Genomic DNA, 24822 nt, shown 5'->3' on the forward strand with positions numbered 1-24822 from the left:
GACAGGAGCGAAGGGAAAAGTGTCGGTGATGTAGTACGAAGAGAGAGGTGGAGGAGGTGGCGGTGGTGGATGGTGTTCGATTCCCATGTGAAACCAGCAGGTTGTATTGTATCTAAGACAAAGTTTTATTGTTACCATGACAACAAAGATCATCTGATGTTGAGGAAGTACTTATTTTAGAGCCAACAGCCATATTTTCCTAAACCTACCAATCCTAACCAAGCCATGACTATTATAGTAAGCTGGATTATGTTTTGTACAAACGTAACGAAGAAAGTTAATTTACGTTTTTTTTCAAATCTGATGAACCTGAACGTGTCGCTCAATAACAGGTGAATCAGAGGAAGTGTGTTTTTCCGCTGCAGCAGTTTGATCCTGTTTTAGAAGTTTCCATATACAGTGTTGGAGTTCAGCTGCTGCAGCTGCTCTCAGGACAAACTTTACATTTTTAGCTTCACCATAAAGCTCTGTAGCAAAATCAGTAATTGTTGAAGATTACCTTCAGTCCTCTGCAATAACTGTGTGTGTGTGTGTGTGTGTGTGTGTGTGTGTGTGTGTGTGTGTGTGCATGTGCGTGTGTGCGTGTGTGTGTGGACAGCTGCAGTCTTATTTATGTTGGAAAAGATTCTGGCAGTTTCCAAGAATATTTCCACACAGAGAGAGAGAGAAACGGTTTTCTTTCTGGCTGAAATCAGACCTTTTCATTCCCCACATTCAACACGCACACACACACACACACACACACACACACACACACACACACACACACACAGAGAGAGAGAGAGAGAGAGAAAGAGGTCAGGTTTCTACAAAAGTTTGTTTCTCAGGAAGAGAAGAAGAAAAGAAAGGAAACAAGGAAAGAACAGGTGAGGAGAGGAGAGGACAGAAGGAAGGAGGAGATGGGAAAAGAAGAAAATAGTAAGTATTCACATACATATATATATATATATATATATAGCACTTTTCAAAATAAATGTTTCAAAGAGATTCACAAACAAAAAGTATGAAACATAAAAAACACACAAGTGAAACAAAACAAAACAAAATGGAAATACATCAGATCAGAAAGGCGAGGGATCATAAGTGGGTCTGAAGTTTTTGTTTTAATGCCAAATGAGTTGAATGATTTTATTGTGAAATAAAATATGCAGACTTCCTTTAGTTGATGTAAAATGAAGAGGAGAGGACGCAAGGAGAAAAGAAGAGAGTAGAAGAGAAGAGATGAGAGAAAAGGACAAGAGAGGAAATATGGAGGATGAGAGATAAAGAGAGGAAAGGAGAGGAGACAAGGACACAAGGAGAAAAGAGGAGAGAAAGGGAGACAAGGGAAGGAGACATGAAGAAAGGAAGCAAGGAGTAAAGAGGCAAAGAGAGGGAAAGGGAACTAGGAGAGGACAGTGTGTTCATTCAGTGTGTGTGTGTGTGTGTGTGTGTGTGTGTGTGTGTGTGTGTGTGTGTGTGTGTGTGTGTGTGTGTTGGCTGTAACTCAACCCTAACATGGGAAGCTCCTCCAACATCTGACAACCATTATGCTATCACACACACTCACACACACACACACACACACACACACACACACACACACACACACACACACACACACACAGTTGCAGTTTGCAGCGTCATATTCAGCTTTAATGGTCCAATAACGGAGCTGTTAATGCAACAAGCCTACCAGGGGTCAAAGGTCAACATCTGCCAGTGAACCAGTGAAACTGTTACATCACTGTCAATCAGCTCCCTGATTGGTTGACACCTGTTTAAGTCATTAATCCACTTAAACACTTGATAGTCCGATGATTTTATTTTACCCAGGGTTTGGCATCATAAGTGGACAACAGGGTTCCTGTAGGGCATGCTGGGAGATGTAGTCTTCTTCATATCAAGCCGGCAGCTAGCTGTGCTTCAGCCTGATGCAGTGGTGGAAGCATGTATGGATTATTGAACTAGAGGCCTCGAGGGGTCTGGGGCCCCTACACCAGAGCTTCTGTATGAAATGGTCATATTTCTTATTACAAGTCAAACAAATGAATTTATGACACACAAAACAAGTATGACAAGGCTGTTGTCTCATAGTATTCAGATTATTTACTTAAATAAACTAATTACGTTCTGATACTATATACATGATCATTTTTGAGCGTTTATTGTTGATTTGTGGTGGAATATTGGGCAGTTTTTGACGTTTTGAGATTCAAACAGTTATTTAAATGAAACTGTGCGAGAGGTGTAGAGGGAAAATGTTCCATAACTCAAAGAAACAATCTGAAACATGACAAGACACAACTGCACAACTCCAGTCATTCCCAAAAAGTTGGGATTTTTGAATATTGTTGTGTCATGCATGAATTATTAAATGAAATGAAATTAAATCAAAAAGTAATATTCTTTAAAGCTCCTCCAGTGTAAAGGTCTGTGTCCATGTGTAGTGTGATTATAGATCAGCTCTAGCTTCTATATTAATACTGTGAAAGTATCAAAGCCTCAGTCCACAGAGAAATGCACACAGCCTGTATTCAGAAACTGAGCCTTAAAACCAGCCGTCAGGACTTCTGGAACTTTGTGATGTCACAACAAAGCAGTCACCAAGCCCCGCCCACCTGGACCCACCATCCAAACCTTGCAGGATTTGGTTTCTCTGAGTGTTTTTACCTGAAATCTGCTTTATTTTTATTGGATCACTCAGAAAACAGTCAGCCAATCAGAAGAGAGGCTCAGAGCCTCCTCTCTTCTGATTGGCTCACCGACCTGTTGTTACTAGAGCTGCAGAGAGAAGCCTGAGAGAGGAGATGTAAAACTACACTGATGGTTTTTGTTACTTAAACAAACATATCTTCTTATGGATCAACACTTCAATTAAAACACAGAAGAAGAAGAAAATATGCAGCTTTAATGTGCAGTGCAGTGGCCATCATGGTATAAAAAGTGATTCAGTGGAACTCAGTAACTTCAGTCTGTGTTTGAATCTGGTCAGGACTTTGGGATTATTGGTTAAAGTTTCATTAGAGGTGACAGACGAGGCCAAACCTCAAAAACATATAACATGCTGATAAAATACAGAAGATAGTTCAGATTAAATCAATATCCTTGTCATGTTGAGTTATTCAGACGTTCCCCCTTTAAACTTCTTACATGGTTTAATTTCAATAACTGTCCAATATTTCACAATAAAGTGAAGATTAGAGAAAAGTCCATCCGCGGCTCCAAGTGAAATGCTGCTGACTCAGGATCAGTCACAGGGACAATTTACTGTAATATTTTAACTACATTTTGATGATAATACTTGTACTTCTGCATGCAGATCATTCACTTGTAACATCGGTGTATTGGCACTTTCACTTAACTGACTTGATGAAATGTACTGACGCGCACATCTACGGGCTTTTAGCGGCTTTACCGCTGTTGACTTTTCATCTAAAAGGAATCTGTCTTTTAGTATGGAGGATAAGAGGAGAGCAGGAGGAGGAAAGAAGAGAGGGGAGAGGAGGGAGGAACAAAGAGGAGAGGTGAGGAGAGGAGGGAGAGGAGGGGAGGGATAGAGGAAGAGGAGGAGGTGAAAGTCTGAATAAGAAAGCGGCTCCTCCCGCTTCCTCGAGCTGCCTGCAGACCGGACAGCAGCGGCGGCAACAGCAGGAAAATCACGTCCCTGCTCTGGATTTAACTCAGTGTGAATGACCGAGACTTCACCGTGACTTCAGCTGCACCGATCCGAGCCGAACCGAACCGAACCGACAGACATGCTCTCCCCGGGACTCTCCGTGTCTCTGCTGGCCGTGTCCTGCGCGCTGTGGCCGGCTGCGGTCCGGGCGGCGTCCTGCGAGCCGGTGCGGATCCCGCTGTGCCGGTCCATGCCGTGGAACATGACCAAGATGCCGAACCACCTCCACCACAGCACGCAGGACAACGCGGTGCTGGCCATCGAGCAGTTTGAAGGGCTGCTGGGTGAGTGGCTCCCGGCCCGTGCACTAATTAACCTCTTAATTAATCCTTAAATGGATCTAAAGGCTAATTAACTCACAAACTGATTCATTTCTCCTCTTTATTTTGTTGTTATTTTTTCTGAAGTTCATAGTTTATACTTTTTAAAGTTCTTTTACAATTTAAAGTCAAATAGTATAAATTAAATTAAATATCAAGGAGCATATTTTGCTACTTTTGGACATGAGATCAAGTAAATGATACAATTAATTGAAAAACTGCAAATTATTAGATGATAAAACTAATCATTAGTTGCACTATGAGCTAATTAAAGCCTCATCAGCTGACTGATAATGGCAATGATATTTAGGCTACACTCCAAAGTAAAGGTTACTAATTAATTACTTAATTAAACTGCTTTAATTGGCTCCTATAAGACTCACTGAGGCAGCTTCAGAAACATCATTAATAACATAAATGACTTCAATTGGAGCAATGAATAAATCAATAGAAAATTAATCAGCAACTTTTTTCTAAAAAAAAATTTCCAAACATTTTATAAATTGCTTCATATTTGAGGCTTTGCTGCTTTTCACTGTTTCATATAATTAAAAACTGAATATTTAGCAGTTGTCAAACTTCATCTTGGGCTTTGGGGAAACTGATTTCACATCAAAATAATCAGCAGATGAATCCATGATGAAGGTGATCATTAACTAACATAATTAATGTTTTATTTTTAGAGTTAAAGAGGAAGAAAGTGAGAGAAATAAAAGGAAAGTGAGCTCGAAAGAGCTTTAAATAAAGTTCAGTTATAATATGAGAGAAAATGTCTCAGAACAGATTAAAGCTTCAGTTCGCCCTAATTGCAAAAACTAATTATCTTACATCCCTCTAGAGGTGTCTTTCCTGCCTCCACCCAAATATAATGGAGGTGAATGGTGCAGCATGTGTTTTCAGAGGTGGTGTTTCTGTTACTCTGAATAATCAACAGTTCCAGTGATCCTCTGTGGATTATCCAGAGTAACGAGGACAGAACAAGATGCTGTTATTTCATATTTTAAAGAATGATTCCACTTCTGTGAGGGAAACTGATCTCTGTGGGTTTGATCTTGTAAATATTTCCTCTGTCTTTCATCCACTCGGATTGAAACCTGATGAATTCAAGTGTTTCTTCTCTGTCTCTGTGTTTCTGTTGACACAGTCGGCCAATAGAAAGAGTGATGCACTGTGTCTGGAAAATGGAGACATTCGTATTTTAGTGATGAGCCATCACTTTTGCCCAATATTTATTCATCACCCACATATGAACTGTGACTTCATCCTTGTTCGGGCCAGTTTAACTGAAGAGGGATCTGATGTGACCGCGCTTTAAAGTTGCTCTGTGTTTTTAGTTTTTTTACGAGTGGGTCTCTGGTTTATTTCTATCTCGCTCCTGACACGATGGCTTCACATTCCCGCCACCAGCTTTCATGCTATTCCATCAACATGCAAAGAAACAATGCACCGACAAATTCAGAGAAGAAGAAGAAGAAGAAGAAGAAGAAGGAGACTCCAAACATTGATGGAAACACTATAAGATTTTAAATATTTCGAACTTGGCTCTGCAGAGGTTTTATGAGTGAGCAAATGTGTTCATGTTTTTAAGATTTGGTGAAAACCACTGAATGTAAACATGACTCAGTTTATAAGAAACCTCCACAGGGCACCTTTAAATCTGCCGGACCTCTCACCACACCCATCACCCCAGCTGTGCGTGGTCAGGTGTGGTTTCAGTCAGTCAGTGCTTCTGACACCAGCCTCATTAGCTCATGTGTGCGCACAATTCTGACAACGTTAAACCAGAGAAGACAATAAAACACAGCTGTTGTACTTGGTGTTAAGAGTTACTCTTAAAATTAAAATCTTCCAAACAAACTTAACACCAGGGTTTGATACAGACATCTCAAACTTTATTTTTTGTGGCTTGGGTGACCTGAGTCTCGACCTGCCACGGCTCTACAGGAGCAAACCAGTGGTGTGTTGGTGTTTTGGTGGGTGGGTTCGCTGCAGCTTCAATGGACCTTTTATTTTTGCTACAGGAGCTTATTTAATACTTAATTGGCAAAAAAAATGTACTCAGGCTGTTTGGCTTCCACTGCTGTACATGAAGGACTGTAACATGCACTGAAAGGTATCTGTAGCTTTGTTTTGGTAAGTATATGGGCAGGTATATACCATCCACCTGCATGTACACACCTATACCTCTGAATTAAGCTGCTGGATCTGGTCTGAACTGTTCTGACTGAGCATCAGTTGACTCAGTGATCATGGAAACATTTCTGTGGGAACTATCTTTCCAATTAAGTTTATTCAAAAAGGAAAAAAAATGTCTCTTATAGCATCAGACAGGGACGAAGCAGCTGTACGTCAAAGAGCTGGTCAGAGTTACAGCCCATTGGTTTCTGGTTGGACTGCAGCCCTGGTCCAATGACAAGATGGTTCTGTGCAGATGCTTGAGAAACCCAAACCTTTGGGTCACTCAGGCGTTTATGAAATTAGAGCTGAAAATACAAACTCCTGGTTGAAACTGTCTCTGAGCATAAACTCAAAGGTAACCGGAGGAACTACAGACTAATGAACCTCGTCCAGACAAAACAAGAAATCCAGCTCTGACCAGAATGACTAATTCTGTCCACAGATATTAATGATCTCATTTACCTAATTAACTAGCCGGCTGACCGTAAAGGTTCATGACATGACTGGGTTTGAATACCAAAAATTGAGATCTTGGCATTTCCCAGGAAGTCTTGCCAAAATCTGTTGGAGTTTCCCAGGAAAAATAACTGTGGTGTCCCTGGATCTTTAATGTGGCTGGAATACTGAAGAATATTGGAAACCAAATCTACCCAATTTGGGAAATTATATTATCAATGCAGTACTGGGTTATCCTTACTGGTACCATGAAAACCACCAGAGAAAACCACCTTTTGACCAGTGTGTTGTTAAAGACAAGTAAAAGTACCAAAAATCTCACATTTGAGAAGCTGAAACCATCAAATATTTGGCATTTTTGCCTTAAAATGACCAAAAGGGTCAATTATTAAAATAACATTGTTTAATTTCCTGTCGATCGACTGTTACAGCTCTAATGTGAATTTGAGTTTTGGACTGTTTGGATGAAGAGGTCACCAGGAAAACAATCAAGCTAACCGCTAATTAAAAGTAGAAAATGTAATGGGTTCTTCCCCGGTCCATGTCCCATCCCTCCACCACGTTCAGTGCAAATCAGCTCAGTGCTTTTTGAATAATCCTTCTGACAAACAAACAGACGCGGGTGAAAAAATAACCACTTTGGTGGAGGTAATAAGCGTCAGTTACAGCCCTAAACTTGTGATGAAACTTAAGCTTGCTGTGTCAAACACTAGGTCAAAATAACCACATTTTATTTTGGATAAATACTGAATCTGCGTTTTTATAATTAGTTATCTTCCATTTTTGAAATCAGTCTTAATTTATAGCAACAAATCTCCGGTGTACCAGGAAAATACTGGAAGTAATACTTTTAAAACGACAGGAAAACCTTCAACCCTGAGCAGAGCTAACAGCGTCACATTTCTTCATACCTTCATCATCTCTTGCCATGACTGGTCCTCTTCCTCCTCCTCCTCCTCCTCCTCCTCCTCGTCCTCCTCCATCAGGTCTTGTTCAAATTAAAAGATCAAAAAGAAACTGAATCATTCATGATGTAGATCTTCTTCACAACCTTCATACCGACAGATGAATCATTTAAAAGTTTTCCATCACTTTTATTTCTGACTTATATTTTTAAATATTCAAGGTGTGGTCTTCTGGACTCACAACAGTTTTACAAAGCGACAAACTTGGGTGTGTTCCTGCAGGTTTCCTCTTCCAAGTCAGTGATTTAAAGTCTCCCTTCAGACCTCAAACAGCTGATGTTGTTCTGGCAGGACAACTGTTGGAAAGGAGGATGTGATCAGAGCTGATAGAAGTGATGGATGAAACTCACCAAATAAGACAAAAGCTGGAAAGAAAAAAAGAAATTTCCTTTAATCAACCGTGACACTGAACTGTTTCCTCAGTTTGGTTTATTTGGCTGTAAATCCTGAACAGGACTCGACTGAGAACATCGACTTGGAACTGGAAGAAAGGTTTTGGGATTTTGGGAGGTTACAGTGTGTTTATAGCTCAAGACTCTGAAGAGTCTGCGGTGGGGCCAGCAGCTAAGTGAGGCTGTAGATCCCAACAGCAGCATGCTGAGGCAACATGCTAACATGCTGATGTTTAGTAGGTATAATGTTTATCACATTCACCATCATGATTTAGCGTGTTAGCATGCTAACCTTTGCTAATTAGCACCAAAATCCGAGCACGGATGAGGCTGATGGGAATGTCATTAACTGTGCATGTTTCTGGTCACAAACGAAAGTATTCAGCAAACGTACATTTTGACCTGCTGGTGGCGCTAAAGGAAAAGTCAAGAGTAAACCAAAGCCAATAGGATTCATCCTCTGGGAACCATGAATGTCTGTAAAAACGATCATATCAATCCATCCAATAGTGTTTATGATATTTCAGTCTGGACTAAAGTGGTGGACCGACCAAAGAGCACTGTTAGCATGACCGCCAAATCTCAGAGGGTAAATCGTGAGTTTAACAGGTTGAGGGAGGAATTCAGTAAATATTACAGTTGCGGGTGTTTTCTTGTTCTCTCTGTTCTGTTCTGTTGAGCTGAGGTGGTTTTACTGTCTGACTGTTCATTATGATGGAGGACCAGTCTGTCCAGCTGCGCCCCTGCCAAACCTTCATTTTATGGTTTTACTTGAGTCCAGAAGGCAATAAAATAAACTCGCATTGATGGAGTTGATCATTAAACACAAACTGGCCTCAATGTTAAAAGTTCACCCAAATTATAAAAAAGCATATTTTCTCCCCTCCCTCTGCTGGTATCTGACCATGCAGATAGTTTTGGTTTAATTGTCAGTATTTTGAAAATTACATGTCTGAGATTTCTGCCTCCACCCGACCTGTGAATGGAATTTAGTTTGTGGATTATATGCGAAAGGTTAAGTAAAACGATTCCAGTTATGTTTCTATATTTGACCTAGTGACTGGTAGGCTAACCCTGTTACTGGAACAACGTGGTGTTCAGCTCTGTGTTTTCTCTCTAAGCCTGAAGTGTTTCTTCTCTGCATACCTCCTGATACCGAATATCACAACCTCTGTGTGTTTTTGATAAGTTTAGCTAATAATGCTGCTCTGAAAACCTGCACGTTCTGTACATACATTATCTCGATTTGTGAACTGAATATACAGTGTACAGACTGTCTACAGTTTTTCTTTCTTTATCGTGATGTCTCTCGCTGTAGAAAGCAAATATTGCGCAGTTCCTTTTATTCAACAGTTCTTAGCTGATTTTAGTCTGAGAAGTCCATCTGTTTTCATGCTCCAACAGTGTCATTATTCACTGCATTAATGCTACTTTTTAATGAGGATAACCAGCTGATTCAGCTGGTTTGCGGTTTGACAGTAAAAATTTTCCAAATTGCTTGGCTGGTGGTCAAACAACGTGTGAGAAACCCTTCACCCGCACCTCTCTGACATCACAGTTGGTTCAGCCACAATCGACAAGTTTTGTAACTTTCTGAAACGGACAGTTGGACAATCATGGCAGCTGTTGTGGAGATTTAGAACAAACTTTAGACATGGACGTCACATCGTACACATACTGAGGCCTTAAAAATGGAAATGAATAAAAAAAAAGATTTTTGTCATATATTTATCTTGAAAAGTGAGAAATTATTTTGGTTAATTTATTTTGGTTTTAAAATTTGCCTCTTAATTTTTTTTAGCCACACTAGGAGCACCGCTTTAGGGATAGCAGGTCGGTTAGTCCGCCATTTTGGTCCAGACTCTAACATCTAAATATGTCAGACATTCATGTTCCCCACATGATGAATCTTGCTGACTTTGACTGTTCATCTAGTGCTAACATGAGGTTGATATTTGTGCTGTCTCATCAAATGTGGTTCAGACATTCATCTTCCCCAGAGGATGAACCGTAATAACTTTCGTGATTCTCTGACTTTTCATCTTGCGCAAACTTTTAATCAACATTTTAACTGATTCGTGACAAAATACTTACAGACCTAATGACTTTGTGTTCCGTGCTAATTAGAAAATGTGGGCATGCTAACACACGTAGCACAGGGAGAGCTAGCTAACGCGGATCCTAATAAACAATGAAAAACTCTAAACTAAGTTGGTGATCATGCCTTACCTGCTAAACATCAGCATATTAGCGTTGTCAGTGTAAACATGCTAACATGATGACATTAGCAATTAGCTTAGCAGTGTGGCTGCGGACTCACAACTTGCTAGTGAGTTCAGAATTTCCAATGTCGTAGTTTTAACTATTTTTGTTTTAGTAGTTGTTTGATTTTAAATGCCTTGTAGCTTCACATTTCAGCTAACTGCTAGCTCACTAGCTAACAGCATACACCCGGCTGAATCATGTGCTTTAAAACTAGCATACTTTACATTCTAGTCTTTTTTGATTTTTGAATTTATGAAGATATTTAAATTTGAGCTACTATATTCACCTTTGAAATGCAACGTTAGCTGGTTAGCTAGGTCAGGACTTCTTTTCTGGATGTTAGTCTTCAGTGTTTTGTGCCATTTGGAGTTGGACTGAGATTTGTGGTTAAAAACCCATTTAAAAAAAATCTTTAACTGTAAAGCAGAATCAAATTTAAAGGTAGGTGGATAACCTGATTAGCTGCCATGATATTTCATGATGTGTACTCTGTACTTTTAGGTACTGGCTGCACTCAAAGAGCTCAGCTGAGGTCGGAGGAGCGGAGGGAGAAAGTGGAGAGGCAATAAGGCTTTAACCAGAAAAATGTCCTAATGAAAGATCTGCAGGCCAAAAAAACAGGAGGCAGTTTCAGGTCACAAGTTCATAATATTTCTGTGACTTCACTGTGAAGCTGTGCAGCCAAACCTCAGTCATCCCCTGCAATAAAAACGCTGATCCGTCCTCTATACCCGGTGTTGAACTCTTTCTGGTGCAGTGCTGTGCGAGGGAGGACTCTGAACGCACCGTCTCTGCACTGATGTAAGAGAAGCAGTGTTGGAAAAAGAACTCAGGTCTTTTGCTTGAGTAAAAATAGAAATACTCTGCGTCAAAATTAACAAATTGTTTTGACTTTTTTTTGTGTCAAGTTATTGAATTCACAACAAAAACCTCAGGTCGAATTATTCTGCAAGGCTGCAACTAACAGTTATTTTCATTATCAATACATCTGACAGCAAATATTCACACTGGTGAAGCTGGAACCAGAGAATTTTTGGCATTTAAAAACATGTTGCTGATGTACCTTTTTAGCTTTTTATGAAAGAACCAGATATTTTCTAACACAGTTGCTCATCTCTTGTGCTGACAATTTAACTGGGAAAGTTTTATGTCCATCCAAACCGCAGACGAGCTCCAACTGTCATGTTACACTGTCTATGAGGAAGATTAATGGGGATTTTTTTCTGTCCAAAATAGCTTCTTCCTTTTTACAACTCTTATGACATGCTCCAGTTAGTGGTGCATCATGGTAGTTGACATTCTACCAATGCCAAATCTCAAATGTTATTCAACCGCTGCCATGGGAAACATCCGCCCAGATGTCTGAAACACAGACAGTGTTTCCCAAGATTTGTCCAAAAGTGGTTTTAAAAGGAAAAACATGCACAATACTGTAGCTGAGGTATCCATTATAGTTTATTTTCCTTGCACGAAAAGTTCAGTTGAACTAAGCCACTTCAGGTGACCCGACTCAAACTGTACCAAAGGTAATAACAGAAACACACACACCTGTCTGTGCTCAGGTACTGGCTGCAGTCCGGATTTGCTCTTCTTCCTGTGTGCCATGTACGCCCCCATCTGCACCATCGACTTCCAGCACGAGCCCATCAAACCCTGCAAGGCGGTGTGCGAGCGGGCGAAGTACGGCTGCGAGCCGGTGATGAAGCGCTACAACCACAGCTGGCCCGACAGCCTGGCCTGCAGCGAGCTGCCGCTGTACGACCGCGGCGTCTGCATCTCGCCTGAGGCCATCGTCAAGGCAGAGGGACCAGGTATCACTGTTTTATCATTGATGTTATCATCATTACACTGCATGTAAGAGTGCTGTGTTTGTACCGAGGCAGCTGGTGATTGGTTGGTTTCCTGCAAGATTAAAGACTTTAGAGAAAATTGCATGAGATTTGACAAAAACATGTTGACTGCTTTGTACAATATCTGTTTTCTTGTATATAATTATTTGATATATTAGGATTGTGATATCTGTAACAGTATTTTTACTGTTTTAGACAGCGATGAGAACAATCTACACAAAACTCCCAAAGTAAAAATACAATGTTCTTGAAATGAAATAAGGACAGAAATCTCAAGTTATGGAAAGTTGACAACACAGAACCTCTCAGTTATTATCAGTCTTTTAATATCAGCGACTTCTTTAATGGTACAAAGTCTCAACAGTCGTAACACGGAGGTGACTTCTGAATAAAGACCATCAGGAAGCAGTTTGTCCCTGCTTAGCTGAACCTTATCAGTGTTTTCTATCATGTTTCTACTCTCAGCAGTTTGTTTCTGCTCGCTCTCGAACAGATAGCGTGAGTCATTTCCCCTCCGACTTCACTCCCACTGACTTTCTCAAAGAGCTCTTTGATACAGGCGGCCCACTCGTTTTACACTCAATAAAACCCTCACTGTCCTCTGCTTCTTTAAACAGGCCATGGACCAGCGAGTCCTGAAAAAATCTCAATCCCCTCGACTTCCATAACGGTACACCCACGTATCTCCTAGCCGCCCTGGCTCGGCTCGGCTCAGCAGGGCTTTGGGATTTTCCCTCGGTGTGAGTTGTTGATTTGCTGAGGTTCAGTCAGGGTGGATCGTTTAAGTCGTTCCAGTGATTTTCAGCAGGACTCCTGTCTGAATGTTGCTTTAAGAAGTTTGTCTCCTGTTGGAACAGAAATCTGAAGCAGCCACAGTTTGTCTCCGTTTGTTGCTCCCTAAGTTTACTGCATGTCACACTGTGCAGGACGGATCTAATAAAATCTAATCAAAACTAATAAAAAATGACTGATATCAGTTTGAGGGATGTCACACTCTGCAGTGAATTCCTGGTGAAACATGGGTCTACAGTGTAAATAGAAAAACAAAACATATGACAGCAGAGACACATCATCAGCTGAGGTCATCCTCTAATGCTTTGAAAATGCAGCAAAACAACTGGACGGACTCTCGGAGAGCAAAGACTTCAGCCAAAGACAATGTCAAACAAAACACACCAGAGTCCAGAGAAACAAAAATCATTCAGATCTGCCCCAAAATTTAACGAGTTCTTCCGTGTCCCAGGCCCCAGCCCTCCTCCAAGCTCGGTGCAAATCAGTTAACTACTTTTTAGTATAATCCTGCTGCCAAACACACAAACAAACCAATTCACTCATGAGTGAAAACAGAACCTCTGTGATGGAGGTAATAAAGAAGTTTTGGCCACTTCTAGACATTGAAAAACTACAAGAGAGGAGGAGGAGGAGGAGGAGGAGGTAGCTACAGAAAAATGTGAGTAAAAAACAGCAATTAAAGAATTGGCCGATGTATTCTGCGTCATTTCATCTCGTATTCTGATTGGTTGGTTTGTCATCGTCAGACATGTCTCACAGTCAAACCCTCGTTTCAATCAGATCTAGTGCTTTTGATGGAACTCAAAAGTCATAATATCGTTCTGAGCGGCCACTGGAAGCTGGGATGAAAAGTCAGCTGTCAGTGGGAGATGACGCTCGTGGTGTTTGACCTCAGTTGTTCTCATGAATATTAACAGATATGATAATAACTTCCTCACCTCCACACAGCCGACCCATCACCAGGACCAGGCTCTGGACCGGCTCCTTGTTGAAGTTCCAGTTTTTTCTTTGTGTCTTCCACGACCAGAAATACCTGTATGAACTGAAGAAAGAACATGTTAAGTTTTCCCTGTGTTCTGACACTGACCGGCGTCTCTCTCTCTCTGTGTGTCTCTGTAGATCCGTACTACCAGGACCCAGCCAGGTGTAATCCAGGTGAGTCTGACCTTTGACTTTCTCTTTCTTTCCCCAGAAGCTACAGCCTGACGTGTCCGCTGGTTGATGAGATATTAGGTGGATTTTGGTGAACCATGTATTTCTCACCAGCATGCTAAACACTGTGTTTCACCCTCTGACAGAATCCAGTCCAGACTTCCCAATGGATTCCAACAACTTCCACTGCAGAGGACCCAACGGAGGTAACCTGTCCTTCTACCTGTCTGTGCCTCCGACGGTTTATCCCAACATTCATTTCATACCGAAAGATCTCATAATTAAAAGCTTCTGACTTGTAAATAACGTTCACCTCAACATCCAGGTCATTATTACACCTGGGAAGCTCAGACACATCCGACTGATTACTGCCAAAAAACTGAATTATTACAAAAGTGCCTGAAAACCAAACAAACTCTGGATGCGTCACATCAGGTAATAACTGTCGGTACAACTGTAAGGTACATGAGCCAGCGTGCAATGCATTCTGGGATACCGGGGATAATCAATCCAATCCAAAATCACTCCCTCAATCACTCGTTAACTATTCTCCACATAATAAACAGCAGAACTTCAGAATCATCGTCATTTTGCAAATTTGACAGCGATAAAACAACATGGCCTTTTCAGATGTAAGCCATTTGATAAAGGTTATTAAAAACAGTAGATTTGTGGATACACTGCGACACGCACTCAGCCATCCTGAGCTGAGGCGATCGTCATCGTTGTAGGAGACTTTCCAACTCTTTCCTTTCGTCACAAGGGACATATGAGGTGAAGACAGCATGACAAATTCAGTCCAGAAATGTGGACTTTTATGGAGGTGGGGCCTGAACACAATGTGTGTGTGTGTGTGTGTGTGTGTGTGTGTGTGTGTGTGCAGATCGCTGTAAATGTAAGCCGGTCCGAATGGTTTTGAAAACCTACGAGAGGAACAACTACAACTACGGTGAGTCGTCTTGGACTGTGTCCGATTTTTATGAAATTTGTGTTTTATTCTGACATAATTATCTATAGTAGTACCTTATCATTAATATATAAGTTATCTGTATGTGAGATAATATAATAATATTGTCGGATCTAAGCAACCAAATCCTTCCCTGTCATGGTGAAGTGTTTCCATTCCTGTTGATCACACTTAGACTCAACAGTAACTCTGCAGCTCTCAGCAGCGTCAGGTTGCTTTCATGTTTTAGATTGCATTCAGTGCTGTTATAATATATAAGATAAGCACATACATATGATTCTGAGAAGAAGGGCTGCAATTTGCATCATAAAAGTTGTAAGTCTGTGTTTATTTTTCAGTACATTTCCAAACTAGATGTTTAAAGTTTTAAGTGGGAATCTGGACTCGGCATCACGTCCGACAGCCAAACACACACTGAGCGCTACATGTGAGAAATCCACATCATAACTACTCAGCAAGTCTGAATACTTTTTACTCGCCCTGTTTCAAGCCTTAACTGTACAGCTCAAGGACTCTGTTAAAAGGTCTTTGCAGAATCACTGAACTCTTCAGCGGATTCTCTCTCTCTGGCCTGTTTTTCTCCGTGTAGTGGGAAAGATTTCGGTGCAGAGGCTGTTAGGTTACTTAGATTAAATTAGACACACAAAAGCTAAAAGACCAGAAAGGCTTTTCCAGATGATTGCAGCGCACAGGCATGATTTGGCAAATCCAGCAGAGATTTCCATGTGGACTTCTGGGCCTCACTAATGCCTTTGGCCACAGAATCCATTCGGGGAAGATTTTTAGATTTTTTCCAGCCGTCATTAAAAACAAGAGCTCACGTTAAAAATATTCAGATATAATTAAAACAGAGTAGTTTAGTGAAGCATGGTGGCATGTCAGAGTGCACGACAAGGTGGTCTTTATAATCTGCCTGCTGGAACTCGCTTCTTAACACTGCTGCTGATATTACCTACGACTCTGACCTGCTGCACCACACAACTCTGCAGCCTCCACCTCTTTCTTAGCGCTGGAGTACTTCTCTTCTGGTGCATTATGTATATTATTTGTTTTGTTAACTCCCAATTAATGTTCACCTAGACAGTTATATAAAATACAGTAAAAGTCCAATGAAATATGTCTTAATTGTGAAAGTTTTCACCGCTCTGTTCGGATGTTCTCTCCATCAAGGCAGCGTCACAGCAGGAACAGGGAAATGTCTCCGCAGGTCTTTGCGAAAAACCTTTGGTTCAACAAGTTTGTTGACATAGTTACTATTCACAGGGCTAGCTGGTAAACTGCTGTAGCTTGCAAGCTAACTGTCAATATGCTAGCCAGCTGGGCTAGCGCTCAATAACTCTCTGAGCTACTTTGTATTTTCTCCGTCACGAAATGTTTACTTCCCTCCGCTGGTATTTTACTCTGGGAATTTTGACAATGAGTTCACAAAGTACATTTAAAACAATCTGCAAACCATTCCAGGTTCAATGAAAGTGGATGGTGCATCGTGGCTAATAACAGCAGCTACGATAGCGTCCTCCATTTTGAACTCTCTGACTCTGCATTCCTGCAAACGTCAGCCCCGTCAAGACAGTTTGCTGTTGGTCAGTGACACAAATTTGCATCATTTTTACTGTAAAATTGAAGAGGGTGCAAAAAATGTGTGCTGATTTTGGTAATATTTCTTTTGTGGCGGCCATTTTTAAATACTGTTGCGACCGGGGCTTCACACAGTGTCTGTCTTTAGAACCAGTTGTCTGGACAAAATGTCATCAAGGAATTTGGCAGCACCAAAACTACAAGTCTGTCCAATGGACAAACACAGGTTTTAAACAGGCTGCATGAAAACTACACCGGAGGGAAGTCGGTCTTGTTCTTAATTATTGATTCATTTATTTGCCCCACCCACTGAAACTCCATATGCTCGCAGTGAAACTGGAGAAAACTGATCAGTTGTCATAGGAGAACAGCTGGTGTCCATGCTTTTTGGATTCTTCTGGCCATTTTTGCGGCCTTGGCAAAGGAAGATGACGCCCCCTCTCTACTTAATCTCACCGACAAACCTCTGATTCGTCAACTGTTTTTCCAACTGGGGAACAACCATTAGTGAGCACTCTGAATTGCTAAAAAATCTGGGATGCAGGCAGCGATTCAGAGGACACTATCTAAGCCCAGGGAAAGTCAAATAATGATTTAAGCTTTTATTCTTTTCAACCCCCTTATCCGATGTGTCCCTGTACGCCGACGACTCTCTCCTTCAGTGATCAGGGCGAGGGTGCGGGAGGTGAGGAATCGCGGCCTGGAGCCCACGGCGGTGGTGGACGTGAAGGAGGTGCTCAAGTCTTCCCTCGTCAACATTCCCAAGGAGACGCAGACGCTCTACTACTCGTCCTCCTGCCTGTGTCCTCCTCTGACTCCGGGGGATGAGTACCTCATCATGGGCTACGAGAACGAGGAGACGTCCCGGTACGAGCAGCTAGTTGATAAGACCTTTAAACTCCAGTTAGATTCAGGCTCTTCGGGGCAAAGCATCTGTTCAATTGGTGGTTTTCAAATTAGCTTCAGTGCGTTGTCTGACTTGTAAATGTTTATCTCAAACATCAGCTTCTGATTCGGCTGTTTGTCTCTTCTTTGTACAACTTATAAAAACCCTGAAGGTTTTCTTTTTCTCCTCACTCTGTAATGTGCTACTGTGATTAATTTCTGTGCCTCCATAATAATATATGTTCCTTGTTGTGTAGCACAGCTGCTCATTTTCCTTGAAGCTAAATAAGACTAATCTTATAAAATGTCTCCTTTATAAAACGCTGCTCACTCTGGTTTTGTGGTTGTAGGTTGCTTCTGATTGACGGCTCCATTGCTCAGAGGTGGAAGGACAAAATGGGCAGGAAGGTCAAGGTGTGATTCACATCCAGCTGCACACAAACAGACTACACATTTATTTTCTATGTACACACATTAGCAGTTGTACAGGTGGAGGCTTTTTTTAAGTCAATACTGATTTGTACTGAACTTTTGTTACATGCATGGTAACGTGGCGTCCTTCAACTGACTTCAGTTTCACTTCCTGTCTGTCTTTCTGTCCAGAGATGGGATAAGATCCTGCAGGGGAAAGCCCAAGGGAGTCAGCGCAGCCGGACTGGCCACTGAGATCTGACTGTGTGTGTGTGTGTGTGTGTGTGTGTGTGTGTGTGTGTGTGTGTGTAGATATTGCACTATCACAGGCTGTTGTAGCTGAATGTAGTTCATCTCTTCATCTGTCAGACTGCTGGAGTCTGATTTTTGTCATTTATTTTCTTTGCACAAACATTATTTAGTGTGCGTTTAGAGTGTGTGTTTGTCAGTGTGTGTGTGTGTGTGTTTGTGAATGTGTGTGTGCGTGTGTGTGTACACCTAAAGCACTCAATAAAGACGTATGTTTGTAAGCTGTAGTACTAAACCTACGCACAGCCCTACAGTCTGTACATGACACTTTTTTGGAACAAATTTCTCCACAGCTCCTCTCCATGGTCACAGTCTTTAATAATAATCCTGGATGTTGGCCATGTCACCATGGCGATGGGATGGAGGACATTTAAATGATGAGAAAGCCATTTGGACTTCGACATTTGGACTATGATCGGTCTGTAGCCACGACCGGAACTTTACTGAACTCTGCAGAAAGGAAGGAAAGAAGATTATTCACGCTGTGTTCAGGCAGCAGCAGAGAGTTCACTGGATTACTGGACGGGCCAGAGCGTCTGTTTGAAGAGACTGTTAACATTTCTCAATCATAGAGCTACAAAGAGACACATAAAGACGATAAAGAGACACAAAAAATACTATACATACTACAATACTACTACAAAGAGACTCAAAAGTACATTAAAGAGACACAAAATTAATGCAAAGACGCATTAAATGACCACAAAAAGGCACCAAACAGCCACATAGACTCACAAACCGACTACAAACCATAAAGAAATGACTACCAAGATACACAAAACTACCACGAAGACTCATAAAATGATCACAAACAGCCACAAATCACATTAAAATAAAATAATAAATAAATAAAACTACCACAGAAAAACAGCAGCAGCTCATCTGGTCTCAATAGGTGACGACAACAGGAAACAACAAACTGTTTGTCTTTATTTCTTGTTTAGGTAAATGTGAACGAGAGGAGTTTGGAGTGTGACCCTGGAATAATGATCAGTGTTTGACCATGATCAGTTATTGCTTTGATTCATGTTAAAAGAGGTGGAATATGATCAATAACAAAAATTGACATTTTAAGGCCTTTTAATATTTTTATAACTATAATTTAAATTTAGTTTTTTTTTTTATGCATAACTTAAAATGACACACTCCAGACTCCAGATTACTGTATTATGTGAACTGATCACTTTTAGAGCTGCAACCATTAATTGATTAGAGAATCGAGAGTAAAATAATTGTCAACTGTTTTTGTTAATCGATTGATCGTTTCTTTACATTTCGGTTGAAGAAAACAAACGATCTGATGAATATCACCTTTGGCTTCAGAAAAGTGTTCAGACACGTCTGTGACAGTTCAGTGATTAATCAATAACTATCGATCAGGTTAATTGATAAAGGAAATAATCAGCGTTAATCTTTTTTTTTTTTTTTACTTTTTGACTTTGACTGTCATGTGACGTACAGATGATCCGCAGGGAAGTGGAATTTAAAACCCGCTACTTGTTGATTGATGTGATGTATTTCCTATTTCCTGTTCCTGTATTTATGAACATTCGCTCTGTTTCCCATTCGCTTCTGTTGAAACCTGCAACACAGGCGACTTCAGGCCTGTGTTTCCACCTCTGGGCGTGATCACAGAGGTCAGAGGTCACCTTCGTTCATCTTTGATTGTGCAGATTTGGACAAGTCCGACAGCAGAAATAGGACATGATTAAGTTATTTACTCCACCGTCATCACCACGACACTAGACCACAAACTGTAGCGTCACTCTGATCAGTATGTCTTGATGAGCGGAGGACGAATGTGACTGTACCTGAACACGAGGGGAAGTCTGGTTCTGTGTTTTGTTGGTGAAGGTGAAGACCAGCTGGTTTCTGAGACGCTCTGGCGTCCCTGTGAACCTGAGTCATCACATCACATGGCAGCCAGCTGGTCTTCAGCCTCACGAACGCTCCGGGAACCGTCCATTAAACTCTGCCGTCAGGATCAACATTCATATTGCAGACAGGAAAGTTATTTAAAGGCCTTTTTCACAGCTGACGTGTCGTCATTGTGTCACTGAGCGTGCACAGTACCGGGACCCTGAGACTGAAGCAGCTAAATTGAATCCAGGCATCATTTGCTTTATTGTTTACACCTGTGGTTTACCTACATGTGACACGTCAACAAAGACTTAAGGTCCTTCCTCCTCGGACGAGCTGCAGACTGAGTCCCTGCTGTCTGAACACAGCCTCTGATTAACAGTACTCTCATTATCGCACCGTATCTCTGTTCATGTAAACACACTAACACTCAATACTACACTACTTTTACCAGTAAACTATACTAACACTCTGATATTGTGAACTCTGGACTTCACAGCAGTTTGAACCATTAAACATGAATTTTAGAAAACGTGGTTTGATGTTTTTATTCCTCCGTCCATCACAGTGTCGTGGACACGATATCTCAGTAACACCTCGACAGAACTTCTTCAAATGTGGCGCCAACATTCACTAGGACTGAAGGATGAACTGATTAGACTTTGGTGGCAAAGGGGTCAAAGGTCAATGTCACAGTGACCTCCGGAAAACTGCCATTTTGGCCTTAATATTTCAAGAACTCCTCAAACGAATCCCTTCAGGTTTGGCACAAATGTCCACCGGGACTCAAGGACGAACTGATTAGATTTTGGTGGTTAAAGGTCAAAGGTCAAGGTCAGTGTGACCTCACAAAACACTTTTTAGCCATTACTCAAGACTTCACGCAGCAATTATGACAAAATTTCACACTAATGGTTCATATTTTCTCTGACTCTGGATAAACAGGGAAGTAACCTGGAACTAGTCTGAGTGGCGGAGGGATACGACCACGAGGAGGTGATTCTAGTTTGAGTGTGGTTCGATGACTGAAATAAGTCTGTGGTTAACACAAGCTCAATACATTTTCACCTTTTATTCTACGACATAAAAGATGTCAGTAAATACTCCGGTCCTGATTTCTTTAAGCTTTTACATCTGGTAAAAAAGGCCGGTTGCTAACGTGTCTAAATGAGACTACTAATACTATCGCTCAGTCCAGAACCACATTTGACCATGATGACACACAAGGTGAAAACAACACCAGCAACACTGCCATGGCTGGTAACAACAATAGTTTGTGTGGTGTACCCTGTTTCATTTTAGTGATTAAATAAATCTCCACTTAGGAAACACTGAGTGTGAAAACTTGGTGCAAAACTTGAAAATGATGGAGGTGTGTGACGATCTTTACACTTTAACTGCTCTGAAACTCTTCTATAAGACTCAGAAATAACCTGTGAAAATGTTTATACCCTGATTGATGTAAAAAATAAATCTAAATATAGTCAGAACCAGACCAACGTAAAGAGTTGAACCTTCAGACCTTCAGCGATTTACCACTGATGGGAGTAAAGTTTGTTTAACAAAACTGAGCAGCAGCATGAAACACAGCCAGCGTGTAGGGTGTGTGTGTGTGTGCTAAGTATGTGTGTGTTCGTATGTTCAGTGTGTGTGTGTGTGTGTGCGTGTGTGTGTGTAGGCGTGCTTCCAGTAGTTCCTGGCTACTAATTTCCAGCAGTGTTTTCTCAGCTGCAGTTTCCATGAGAGAGAAGAGAAAATGTTTTCATGGATTTACTGCTATTACGCCTCCTGATCCTCCTCCGCTCTCCTCCTCTCTCCTCTCCTGCACCCTGACTTCAGCTGACTGCCTGACTGAAAACACACCTGGTGTTGGTATAAGGTGTAGTTTGTTTCTTGAGCCTGAGTGGCTCTATTCATGTTCCTGAGTGCTGACACAGCAAACAAGTCTATTTTCATCCGGACTGACCTCGTCGAGCAGTTGAAGCTGCATTAAGTGAGTTTTCAACGCTAGAGGGCGGAAAGTGGACAAACACAAACTGCCACAAGTCTCTAAGTGCTACATGAACTCATCGAGGTCTCAAGGCGAACACGTTAACAAGAAATTAGTAAAGAAGCAGCAGAGAAGCACAGTCATCCAACTGCAGTCTACTCTGTGTTCACCAGTATTCACTAGTGTTATATTCCCGGTTTGGTCAACTACACTCTGGTGTTTAAGCCCTGGTTTGGATCTATATTCACCAGGTCTGGGCCAAACTTCTGTTTTGGATTAGCTGTGGTTCGATGCCCTGCTTTGGTTCAAAATTTGCTGGCGAGTACTGTTTTCCACTATTATCTAGTGTTTAGCCCTGGTTTAGTCCACTATTATCTAGTGTTTAGCCCTGGTTTAGTCCACTATTATGTAGTGTTTAGTCCTGGTTTGGTTTAATATTATCTGGTGTTTAGCCCTGGTTCAGTCCACTATTATCTAGTGTTTAGCCCTGGTTCAGTCCACTATTATCTAGTGTTTAGTCCTGGTTCAGTCCTCTATTATCTGGTGTTTAGCCCTGGTTCAGTCCACTATTATCTAGTGTTTAGCCCTGGTTCAGTCCTCTATTATCTGGTGTTTAGTTTTGGTTTGGTTTAATATTTGCTGGTGTTTAGCCCTGGTTCAGTCCTCTATTATCTGGTGTTTAGTTTTGGTTTGGTTTAATATTTGCTGGTGTTTAGCATATGTATCGTCAAACATTCACTGTGTGTGTCTTAGACATGTCTTTATACAGTATATTCTCTGCTGTTTTAGCCTCAAATACTCCAATAATTACTGGCTCTGCTCTGGTCCAAAGTCTCTGGTGATTCAGCCCGTTTGGTCTAATATTCACTGGTGTTTTTCCGTAAAGTTCTGAGTTCGTCACAGATATACATGTATCAGATTAGAAAACTGTTATTTATTCATCTCTGCTGCTGCTGTCACTCAGTGATGAAATGAAATGGCTAAAAAAATAGACAGATTCTGAGTTGTTTTTTTTTTTTGCTGCATTAATCATTGTGATCATATGTGTTAAACCTTGCATCTGTTATTCAGTGTAGAGCGTCACGGACACACATGGCCAAATCTCCAACAGTCCAAGAGAGAAAGTGATTTTTATCTGACATCATCATTCAAACACACACACACACACACACACACACACACACACACACACACACACACACACACACAGGATTACCAGGTTGGTTCCCACAATACCTCAGCGAGTGTTTGCCCAACTTGCTGCTCCATTTCACATCATGAAACAATAGAACGCACACACAGTAAGTGGTTCCAGTGGTTTATGGAGCAGTGCTGCGTCAATGCTGACCTCCAACTGCCCACAAAACAGACTGAGGGCGAGAAGGAGGGAGAGGTATACAGAGAAATCTCCTGCTTCAATAATACTCAGAGGTGGAAAGTACCTAAGGTCATTTAGTTAATTACAGTAGCAGAATACATTTTTAGGTGGTGGTCTTTTACCTGAGTATTTCCAATCTGTGAGAGTTTCTACTTCTTACTCGACTACATTTGTCTGATGACTTTTATCCTCAAAACAAAAAACAAAGTCACATATTTGAGCTACAGGGAGTTCAAACTGAAGCAGGGCTGGACTGGAACAAAAAAAATCAGCCCTGGCATTTTGGCCCAGACCGGCCCACCACAAGAAACCAACCTAAAATACTAAAGCTGTGTGATGAGTAAGAGGGAATCAAGGAATTAAAGGTCCCATCCAGTGTAAAGGTCTGTGTCCATGTGTAGTGTGATTATAGATCAGCTCTAGCTTCTATATTAATACTGTGAAAGTACCAAAGCCTCAGTCCACAGAGAAATGCACACAGCCTGTATTCAGAAACTGAGCCTTAAAACCAGCCGTCAGGACTTCTGGAACTTTGTGATGTCACAACAAAGCAGTCACCAAGCCCCGCCCACCTGGACCCACCATCCAAACCTTTACAGGATTTGCTGTTTTTACCTGAAATCTGCTTTATTTTTATTGGAACACTCAGAAAACAGACAGCCAATCAGAAGAGAGGCTCAGAGCCTCCTCTCTCCTGTTGTTACTAGAGCTCCAGAGAGAAGCCTGAGGGAGGAGATGTAAAACTACACTGAGATGGTTTTTGGTTCTTAAAACCACAAATATATCTTCTTATGGATCAACACTTCAAATAAAACACAGAAGAAGAAGAAAATATGGAGCTTTGAATAAGTGGAAACATGATAAATACACTGTAAAAAAAATCCTGATTATACGGAAAATAATTACGTTTTCTAACAGTAATTTTCTCTTTTTTCAAATTGTGAACAAAAGTCTGTAAAATGACAGAAATGATCTGTGAATTAACAGCCAAACTTCTATTTTAAGCATTATGCCAATAATAATGAATTACATTTATTTCCCATTTTTGTAAAGAAAAAATTACTGTATTATTTATACAGTATTTACAGTACATTAAAAATGTAGCTTGTTAATATAAAGGTTAAAGTCCATACAAACAATTTAAAGCTCTTCTCTGTAATTTCAGGGTAAATCTTATTAGTTTTACATTTATGTGACTTCTACATTCAAACTTTGTAATTCTGGATGAAATGTAACAAACTTTTTTTCATCACATCAAACTTCAAACTTCAAACAAAAAAAGTTTGAAGTACTGGAATGTATCCCAGCATGCACTGGGAGGAAAGCAGGAAAATGGTTTATCACACAAGTCAACTCAGACTGTTGCTCTGTCCTCACTGAGCTATGAAGGATTATTTTACATCTCTACTATAATTT

General features: G+C 41.0%; 1 protein-coding gene across 1 annotated transcript; it reads left to right on the forward strand.

Moving 5' to 3' along the window:
• The first annotated feature begins 3580 nt into the window (after positions 1-3580).
• Positions 3581-20570, forward strand: frzb (frizzled related protein). Its single transcript, XM_023409047.2, has 8 exons — positions 3581-3942; positions 11797-12045; positions 13996-14031; positions 14175-14234; positions 14912-14977; positions 17236-17440; positions 17809-17872; positions 18062-20570. The coding sequence occupies exons 1-8, from the start codon at positions 3738-3740 to the stop codon at positions 18122-18124; spliced, it is 948 nt and encodes a 315-aa protein (XP_023264815.1). The 5' UTR covers positions 3581-3737; the 3' UTR covers positions 18125-20570.
• Positions 20571-24822: the final 4252 nt, after the last annotated feature.

Source organism: Seriola lalandi, unplaced genomic scaffold (genome assembly GCF_002814215.2).
Source record: "Seriola lalandi dorsalis isolate HSWRI2012SDOR001 ecotype SW California unplaced genomic scaffold, Sedor1 jcf7180002054382, whole genome shotgun sequence".
NCBI lineage: Eukaryota > Metazoa > Chordata > Actinopteri > Carangiformes > Carangidae > Seriola > Seriola lalandi.

Coding starts and splice junctions, on each gene's coding strand:
- frzb (XM_023409047.2), top strand. CDS start 3,738: ATGCTCTCCCCGGGACTCTCCGTGTCTCTGCTGGCCGTGTCCTGCGCG. Junction 12,046..13,995: donor CGTCAAGGCAGAGGGACCAG/GTATCACTGTTT, acceptor GTGTCTCTGTAG/ATCCGTACTACCAGGACCCA. Junction 14,978..17,235: donor GAGGAACAACTACAACTACG/GTGAGTCGTCTT, acceptor TCTCTCCTTCAG/TGATCAGGGCGAGGGTGCGG.